This window comes from Eptatretus burgeri, chromosome 17 (genome assembly GCF_056783735.1).
Source record: "Eptatretus burgeri isolate ZD-2024b chromosome 17, Ebu_testis_v1, whole genome shotgun sequence".
In the NCBI taxonomy this organism is placed as follows: Eukaryota; Metazoa; Chordata; class Myxini; order Myxiniformes; family Myxinidae; genus Eptatretus; species Eptatretus burgeri.
The window spans coordinates 28,679,961-28,689,960 of NC_140977.1; the positions used below are offsets into that span (position 1 = coordinate 28,679,961).

The 10,000-nt window shown below is 42.2% G+C and overlaps 1 protein-coding gene across 12 annotated transcripts in view; it reads left to right on the forward strand.

Moving 5' to 3' along the window:
- Positions 1 to 10,000, forward strand: part of LOC147009633 (carnitine O-palmitoyltransferase 1, liver isoform-like) — a 170,323-nt gene that overhangs the window by 77,137 nt on the left and 83,186 nt on the right. For 11 of the 12 annotated variants that reach the window (XR_015053089.1, XM_085863345.1, XM_085863351.1 and 8 more), the window contains 4 exons: positions 4,819 to 5,020; positions 5,340 to 5,645; positions 5,988 to 6,093; positions 7,025 to 7,138. Coding sequence is in view for 11 of the 12 variants with exons in the window: in XM_085863345.1 (XP_085719471.1) it covers positions 4,819 to 5,020; positions 5,340 to 5,645; positions 5,988 to 6,093; positions 7,025 to 7,138 (728 nt within the window). In the remaining variant the exon portion in view is untranslated. The remainder of the gene's footprint in view (positions 1 to 4,818; positions 5,021 to 5,339; positions 5,646 to 5,987; positions 6,094 to 7,024; positions 7,139 to 10,000) is intronic. The other variant, XM_085863349.1, reaches the window with a different exon arrangement.

The following is a 10,000-nucleotide window of genomic DNA, read 5'->3' on the forward strand; positions in this document are numbered from 1 at the left end:
TTCAACAGACTGAGTTCGCCAAAGGATTAAGTGAGCTCCAGGACTGAAAGGCCTATTTTTGTTTTTTAAAGTGATAATGAATCCAAATTAATTGCTTCTTGTAAAGTTAGTGATATAAGGCTTTCTTTCACTTTTAAGTAAGCAGGTCACTGCGGGTATCATGATTTAACAGCGTTTATGTCTCTCCCATTCTCCTGAGCTTATCTTGGGTGTTATGGTGAAACATCAGTCTATCCTTTTTCGCAATATTATTCAGGCATTCATAAAGTCTCCAGCTGACCTATTTAATTACATATTACTACCCAATAATTTCCACAGATCAAAGTACTTGTGATTTGATGTGTTCTAGTTGTATTAGTACACCCACTCCCTTCAGGAGGGGCAGGAAGGATCACACTACTATCCTCTCTGATACATATAGATAACAATGGATGGAGGCTCGCATCCATTAGTCTGTGAGGGACGCGATAAGCATATAATGCCTAAATAACTTTGGGTTTCCTCCCTCTCAGTTTCATGTTAAACGACAGTAGCGACTGTTTAAAAAGGTAATTAAATTATTTGTGTTTGTGGTTTTTATAATATTTTTTACGTCTGGTAGGGGTGCCCCACGAAATGCCACAATAACCTATTTATTTATACACGTTAACACAGCATTTGTCAAAGGAGGAAAAACCCCTTGGAGAGAGGGATATTGTTGGTTCACGAGTCAGTAAGTGACCACTATATTCGTGATGGGTGTGTGTCTGTCTGTCTGTCTGTCCCGAGCATAGCTCCGTGGGTTTTGATCCGATCTTGATAAAATTAGGGTGTGAGGTTTGTATCATGATCTAGTTGTGTTTTCCAGAGAATGGGCATGCTGCGCCCATTATGGGTGGAGCCACGCCCCAAAAACATGTCTTTTTAGGGGGTAGCCGGTTTCAAGTTACATCTTCTCCGAGGGGGTTTGTCAAATCTGGCAGGGGTTTCGGTGTTTGGTTAGCCCATTGGCATCTGTATAGCCCCACGGAGCTCGATTTTTTTTCATTTTCGTCCCAAGGTCACAAGGTCACGAACTTAGAAAATGCCAAAAATTTCAATAAATTGGGCATCGAGCTCCTCGGGTTTTCAACGTTTCGAATGAAAGTTCGTATGCAAGTCGTGCTCTTCGATTACTACAACTTTCATCATTTATGTTTTTCCCGATTCCCGCCAGTTTGCCCGTGCCGTCCCCTCGAAGATCAAAAAAATAAAAAAAGGCGAACCGTGTACATTGCTCGTGAACTATCGCCCTCTCCAGACTTGTTAGTATTAATATTATTTTGTCATAACATTAATATTATGCTATTGTCATTTGTGTTGTTATTGCTTTTTTTGTTAAAAGCAGTCTTCAAAAAACGCCACGAATAGCTATCTTAACACGGATATACACCTTAACACAGATTTCATCCAAGGTGGAAATCCCCTTTGGAGAAGTGGGCAAATTAAGTCGCTACAACCTCCATCGTGTGACCCTTCATCCTCCTGTCAAGTTTGGTTGAGATTGGAAAAGTAACGACCGAATGTATCACCGTCCGACATGCATCCAGACACCAAGTTGTGTGTTTTGGTATTATGATGCAGTGTTTTGTTTTTTGTTTTTATTTGTTAAAAAAATTTTAATACACAAAATGTCAACTTGTAGAAGAGTGAGATGACACAAAACAAAATTCAGTGTATTAGTTTTGGAGCAACTGTTAGATATAACAAACAAGGAAATGAATGAATAGGAAAAGAAAATGGGAGGAAACAGAGAAACTTGCAAGTTAGAGGTTTGGCTGTTAGGGTTAATGGGAATAGTAAAGATTGATCGAGTGCCAAGAGCAGTTGTTGAAAGGGGCTCTCAGAAGGGAGGTCATTCTTGAATATATGATAAAAGTAATCATAGGAATGAACATAGGTGTCTTTTAAAAAAACATTAAACTACGGGAAAGACCAACTTGGGATGCGCTGGTGTGTTTGAAGTGAAGGTAGCATTACATCAGGGATCATTTTTTAAAAAGTCCTCTATTGTTTATAATAATGAGGGAAGAATTGACGAAGAAAGTTTGTGGTTCCCATGTGAGTTATTTTATGCTGATGACTTTGGATTAAATGTTGAAAGTGAAAAAGAAGCAAAAGAGATGTTTAAAAATGTAAAAGTACAAGATTGTGGAAAGTTTATGTGTCAACATTAATATAATGAAGGTTATGGTGAGTGGCAACAAAGGAGAAAGGAAAGAAAGCAGACAATGGCCTTGTTCAATATACGGAAAAGGATTTGGAATTAATTAAATCTAATGTAGGCAATGTTGTCATGTGGTCTCACGAGAGAAAGGAAAACTGGAAATTCGGAAGGAGGAGGAATTGTGATAGGGAGGAGAAGGGGGGTAATGGGAGTAGAAAAGATCATGATTTTAGATTGGGGATGATCTGAGATTGTGGTGAACAACTGTCTTGAAGATTGGAGGAAAGAGTGAGATTGAAGACGATGTGGAAGTTGGTTCCACAGGCAGGAAAAAACAGAGGAACAAATGAGTGGAGATGAGCAGTGATCTTGGATTTAGGTAGTTTCACCAGAAGGGGGTTGATGGTTGACTGTGTGTGTCCTGCAGAAACTTGGGCTGGGGGGGGGGGACAAAGCATGGAAAGAGCAGAGGGTGCAAGACTAGAAAGGAGGTGGTAGAAGACAGACCACCGACCTGTCTGCGATGGTGAAGTGATACACCCATAGACTCAGCATCATCACTGAAGATTCGAATAATCTTGAAGGCTTTGGTTTCCACAGCGTCGAGCTGAGCAAGGTGTGAGGCAGGGGTACCCACCCAGAGGGGAGAGCAGTACTCTATCAAGCTGTGGACGAAAGCCTTGTTGGTGGATAGGAGTTCAGGTTTGCCAAGGAAGGACTTTGTACGATGGAGGACGCCCAGTTGGTGGCTGGCTTTGGAGGCCAACTTTGAATTGCGTTTTGCCCAAGAAAGATCATGGCTGAGGTTGAGACCCAGGAGTTTGAATTACTGAACTTCCTCAAGAGGATTGTTAAAAAAAAATCTAGATAGGAGTGCTTGCCAAATGGTCCTTTTGGTGAGAGATAGTAAGAGTGTGAGATCTGTCAGGTTACCTTGGAATCTCCATTGAGGCATAAGGAGCAGAATTAGGTGTTAGATCAAGATTAAAGTCAGCCTGGAATAAGGGAAGACAACTAGGTCATATCATGAAATTCTAAAACTTTACATTCTCTGTAAAAGTTAGAGTTTATCAAACTTGTATCAGACTGGTATTGGTCGGTGGAAGTGAAATGTGGGCAATGTGGATCGAAGATGCAAAAATAATAGAAACAACCGAGATGAGAATAATGTGATGGAGGAATGGATAATCTCTGAAAGAACGAATGCCGAGCTCAGAAACGAGGAATAAATTAAATATCAGTACTGGTGAAGAAGATCATAGGAAGGTAGTTGGGTAGTATGGTCATGTACAAAGAAGGTCAGAAGGTGAAGCTGCAAAGAAAGCAATGGAGCTCGTGTTAGACAGAAGTAAGCCGAGAGGTTGTCTGAAAAGTCATGGATTGAAAACGTTACCTAAGGAACATATGGAATGTTTGGGTTTGCACAAAACTGATGCAATTAATAGAGCTGTATGGAAGAATGCCATCATTCGATCAACCTCTCTGAAAAAGTGCAAATGCTTGCAAAATGTCTGCTGCTGCTGTTGCTGTTGTAAAATTTATGTGGAGGAATGGGGGATGACTTGAGATGATGGTATACCCCCTACTTGAAGCTCTGAAGAGAGTAGTGGGATTGAACCACTTATGGGATTGTATGGTGGTTCCATAAATGCGAGAAAAGAGGAAGAAGAGTTGAGATGTGTAGTAAGCCTGTATATTGAGAGTTTAACAGGAAGGTGATTAAAGGAAGAACGAGTGCATCCGCAAAGAGCTGGAGAGGGTCAACGGGCTGATGGGAGGAGAGTCGGGAAAAAAACAGATGGGTCACGGACCTGTCTGCGATATGAGAACAGGCTGGTGTTATAGCCTCATCATGAAGATGCCAATGATGATGAAAGTTTTGGATTCCACAAAATCTTGGAGAAACAGCATTTTTCAGGAACTTATTGAGCAGTTTCAAGCAAACTGAAAACTTCAAGACCATTTTGATCCTGAGACCATCATGAGGAAGGCCTGCTGAGACCAAGACCACATCAGCTGGAAAGGTCATGATCATTGGTTTCTAGGACAGTGATGGTGTGATCATGACTGTGACCAAAAGGTGCGGTCATCATTTGGGAGTAATATACTGAAGAACTGCAGCAGTTGCAAGAAAGCATAACTGCGGAAGTTCAAGAGCAAGCGCTGTGAAAAGTGAAGTAGAAGAATGCTGCCTCTACAGGACAAGGCATCAGCCCACATAGGCCAAGTTACAGTGACCTGCTGTGGCTTTGAACGGCTTCCCAAGCCAGCCTATTCACCAGATTGGTCCCCCTCAGATTCCCACCTCTTCCTTCAGTTGAAGGTGGAGCTACGTGGAAACAGTTTTGATGATGATGGTGAGGTGATCGAATATATCCAGTAGTTTCTAAACAAGCAGGACAAGGACTTCTACGAGATGGACAGAGCCAATTGGTGCAGTAGCACCAGTCCGAGTGCATTGAACTCACGGACGACAATGCCAAAACATATCTAATTAATTGAAAGCAAAGGATGTTGTTTTCCATGTCAGGCTTGAATTTTCTAAACTCTTGTAGTGTGACATAATTTTTCTGATCACTCGTATTTACACATATTGGTGTTTTTGTTTCTGTGTTTTGTCCTCTCTTGCAAAGACCACTGGAACATATCCGAGCCTTCTCCATATATTGTAGTCATGTGTTCTGGAAACTTTTATAAACTCTGGACCACTCAGGGAGACCTGTTGCTTCAACCTTCTGATCTTCAGTGGCAAATCAGCTGGATCCTTAGCTCATGCTCTCAGCGTGGCAAGTTGCCACCTGAGGCTTGCCTCGCTGCACTGACTGCAGGCCCCAGGTGTGTTTTTTTTTTTTTTCAATCAATTGATGTGCTATTGATTATTGCTTATTTGTTTGGCTGATCACTCGGATTTGCACATTTTTTTTACCAATGCTTCTTTCTCCTCTTTTCTATATTATTATATCCTTTCTTGTTCTTCTTTTTCAAAACTATACGACCCACTGTTCTCTTTTTGTTTTTTCTCAATTCAATTTCATTCTTGTTTTACACAATCTTATTCTTGACCATACTCTCAGAATTCTTATCTTCTCTCCCCAACTTTCAACAATCTACTTCTTTTTGTCTTTCCTCTCCTAATTGTGTCTCTTCTTCACAGGCCTGTTTGGGCTGAGACACGCTCCTTGTTTCTCAGTGCTGGACGCAACAAGATTTCCAGCAGTGCCTTAGAGAAGGCAGCATTTGTTCTGCTGCTTGATAGTGGTTACCATGCAATTGAAGAATACCATAGAAAGGGAAAAGGCAATCTATATTGCAACGGCAGAAGTGATTATCACGGCAATGTGAGTTGTAACAACATGGGCGATTGCCAAAGTGAAAGCGGAGAAAAATTCCAACTTGAGAGCAACCCGGAAGAGATGTCCAGATTCGGGCAGCATCTACTGCTGGGTACAAGTTTGGATAGGTGAGGAGTCCAGAAATTAAAAAAGAATAATAATTAATCAAATTTATTTTATTCACTCGTTCTGATTCTCTATTTCATTCTAAATCTGTTTTAACTTTTCTGTTAACTAAAGCTGCAGTTTATCTCCTTACTTTTGATTCTTGTTCTATTTTGCTTTAATAAAAAAATAAAAATATATATACATATCTATGCTACTGCTTATTATTCACTTTCTAGATTGTATATGAAAAGGAAGATGCAATATCATAAATATTTGCTGTTCCTCATAATTGTAGATCTTTCACTCCATTTACATGGACTTGCACAATCCAAGTTCTTCCCCCTGTCTGTTTATTCCTTTAGATGGCATGACAAGTCTCTGTCCATCATTGTCCTCCCGACGGGTGCAGCTGGGTTGCTAGCAGAGTGTTCTCTCGTGGACCCTGCGGTCGCGTCACACTTTTGGCAGGTCAGTAAATCACACTGAATAAACCATTCAGAAATGTATGCATTAACAAATTACACAATGATTTTAATAAGCACTTAATGAATTAGAACAGCACTCGGTAGAGCACATACTTCCATCACGCAATGCCTGATCCACAAGAACATATCAGGCCCAAGAAAGTTTTTGAGATATCGTGCTATTTATCGTTTTTGGCCTGATCTCTCAATGGTGAAGAATCACGAAAAAAGTTTTAGTCGTCGGATCCGGATCCGGATCTTCACGAAAATCGAATCAGTTCTTCCTTGTCAAACACGCAACCTGTCCACAAAATTTCATCCGGATCCGTCTCCAATTTTTTGAGATATGCTGTACACAAACAAACAAACAAACAGACAGAAAGGGGTGAAAACATAACCTCCTTCCACCTTCGGTGGTGGAGGTAATAAGAGGTAGAGCTTTAGGATGAAGAAGAAGAGGAAGAATAGAACATAAATATATACATACTAAAATAAATCACAATTCTGCTTCATCAACGTCTTAAGTCGAGTTCTGCATTTGTAACATTTGAAGATGAAATTGAAAAACAAATGTTTCATTTTCTGCCCTCGTATATAATGAAGAGTTGAAATATCTTCATTTTCTCCTAAAATGACGATATACATTTAAAGACGTATACGGGATAGTCATTTTAGGACGATGCACGACTCGACTTTAGACTTCCTACAAAGTGTGAAGCATTGTAAGAAATATAAATTATTTTTACTCATTCTTGGTCCTGATATTGGACATTTGGCACATTCATCGTGAACTATAAAAAAATATTGTTTTGATCTTTTCGCACCTTTTGTATCCTTCACATTTACACTTGGCAAGAGAACATCTGCCATTTTGATCACAGGTCCCATCAATAACGTTTCCATCTTTCTTATTCCCTCTCATCATCTCACCGCAGAACATTCTGACCAAAGAACATTGGCTGGGCTACACTGCTGCTGGGGATTGTCAAGGAGATACCACCTTGACTGTGACTCCACCTCATTTGTTTGAATGGAATATTCCTTTTGAGGTGTATTTATTTTTGCATCTTGCTTTCAAAGTTGTACGAAATATTTCCATGCTGTTCTGTTAGGTCTAAAAGGTGTTGAAATGAGGAGTGGGATCTGAATGGTGGAAATCCAGATTACTCATTGATTTGAAGATGATGCCAATAGACTTTCTTGTATACAAAGGTCGAGGCTCATGGAAGAGATAGAACACAGAACAGAAAACAATATCAACAAAACAGCAAGAACAAAGGGGAAACCCACCAAGAGTAGGGTAGAGGGGTCCAACAGAAGGACACTTATGGGAAGAATGGGCATTGGGAAGGATGATATCAAGGAGGAGGGGGGGGGGAGGTCAGGTCAGGTATGGGAGCATGTGCCAGAACAGCACGTCGCTGCGTCCACTTTCCGCCGGTACTCCAGGGGCCTCCGTCTGGCCATCCCCCAGGCAGATGCCAGGCCCATCCCCATCTCCTTGAGATGATGGTCAACCTGTTGCAACCATGAGGCACGTGGTCGACCCACTGGCCTCCTCCACTCATGAGACTCCCTCGCTGAGAGAATCTGGTGAGCAGGATCAGAGTCAGGAAAACGAGCCACATGTCCATACAGCCGCAACTGACGCTCACGGACTATGCAGGTAACAAATCTCATCCGAGTCTCTCTCAGCAACCGCTCGTTGGACACAAAATCCGACCAGCGATAGCCAAGGATTCTCCGAAGAGACCTGGTACCAAAGGAATTAAGTCTCCGTCTCAGATCCTTGGTCAGAGTCCAAGTCTCACACCCATAGAGCAAGACTGGAAGTACCAAGGACCTGAAGACTCGGACTTTCGTCCTCCCGCACAGGTACCGGCAGCGCCACACCCCATGATCCAGTGAATCCATGACTCCCCAGGCCCGACCCAGACGTCTATTGACCTCTGACTCGCAGCCAGCAGAGACATGAATATCACTGCCAAGGTAAGTGAATCTCTCCATGACCTCAACATCCTCACCACAAACAGACACAGACAGGACAGCAGCATCCAAGATGTCACCGAAAGCCTGGATCTTAGTTTTGACCCAAGAAACCCGTAATCCCAACGGCTCCGACTCCTCATTCAGCACCTCGAGGGCCCCCAAGAGGATGTCTAAAGTCTCCGCAAAGATGACTGCATCATCTGCAAAGTCAAGGTCCGAGATCTTGACATTCCCAAATGACGCACCGCAACTTGATCTCTCCGACATCCTCCCTAGAATCCAGTCCCAGGGGGGGGGAGAAGGTCAACATTCTGAATATACAAGCTCAAACACAGCAATAAGAGGAAGGAAAAACTGGGGATGAAACTGAAATTGAACAAAAAAACGAAAAAGAAGGTAAAGAGGAGGAGGGAATATCAGGGAAGGAATAATCACAATAATCAGGGAAGGAAGGGATGTGCTCGGAGAGGGTTAGTTAGGGTAGAGAAGATCACAAGTGAGGAGGAGTGACCCGAAGTGGTGATGAACAGCCATCTTGAAGCTCTGGAGGGAAGAATGGGATTGACTAGATTGAGGAAGTTTGTTCTACAGGTTGTTGTTTCATATGCAGCCTCTGGCTGCTGGTTGCATCAATTTCTGGAAGCATGGCTGTGCCGCTAATACAGTGCCCCTGTTACCAGTAAGCTGGTACTCATTTTGCTGACCTCGGATGGATGACAGGCTGAGTCAACCCACCTGGTATTATTTAACGGAACGACTGGAGGGGCTCAAAGGCAAGACCCTAATATATCAAGCCAGCCATCGATCTCGTCGATCAAGTCCATCTAGTTTTTTTACTTTTGGTTGGAAGCTCCTTCTTTAAAAATGAGTAATCCCAACTGTCCCAATCTTAGGCATGTACATATATGTGTGTATGTATATATATATATATATATATATATATATATATATATATATATATATATATATATATATATATATATATATATATATATATATATATATATATATATATATACGAGGTCCGTCTAAAAAGTAACGGGACTGAGCCTGCTGTGTGCTCCACTTACACAACTTGAATGAACGGGTTGCGTCACAGTCTTTCGCAACATTCCAGCAATATATGTGATTGGTGATGGTTGACTGCGCTCATTGTGTGATTTTTTTTTACAGGTCGTGCTTTACACGTTGTCTAGTCTGAGTTATCGCGCTATGAGTCGTGAGCAGAGAGCCAATCTGAAGTTTCTTGCCAAGCTTAGCAAAACACCATCCGAATCCTTCGCAATGCTGCAGCAAGTCCACGGGGGAAGAAATGATGTCATGTACACGTGCATTTGAATGGCACAATAGGTTCAAAGAGGGACGGGAGGAAGTTGAAGATGATCCACGGTCTGGAAGACCTTCAACGAGTAGAACGGTGGACAACATCGAGCGTGTGAAGTAAATGGTGCGCGCAGATCATCGACTCACGGTGCGGATGATTGCTGAGGAACTTTCCATCAACAAGGACACTGTCTGGAGCATCATGATGGAAAATCTCGAAATGCGCAAGGTGTGCACAAAGATGGTCCCCAAGCTGTTGTCTGAGGACCAGAAACAGCAAAGAGTCACTGTCTATCAAGACATTATCAAGCACCTCGAGGATGATCCAGACCTGCTTGGGAGAGTCATTACTGGAGATGAATCATAGATATTCGAATACGATCCCGAGACCAAACGGCAGAGTCGTGAGTGGAAAAGTCCGGCATCACCAAGACCAAAGAAAGCAAGGATGTCGATGTCGAAGGTTAAAGTGATGCTCATCACGTTTTTTGACATGAAGGGCATCATCCACTTCGAGTTTCTACTACAGGGTCAAACAGTGAATCAATACGTGTACAAGGAGATCCTCCAGCGCCTCATGAGATCAGTCCGTGACGAGG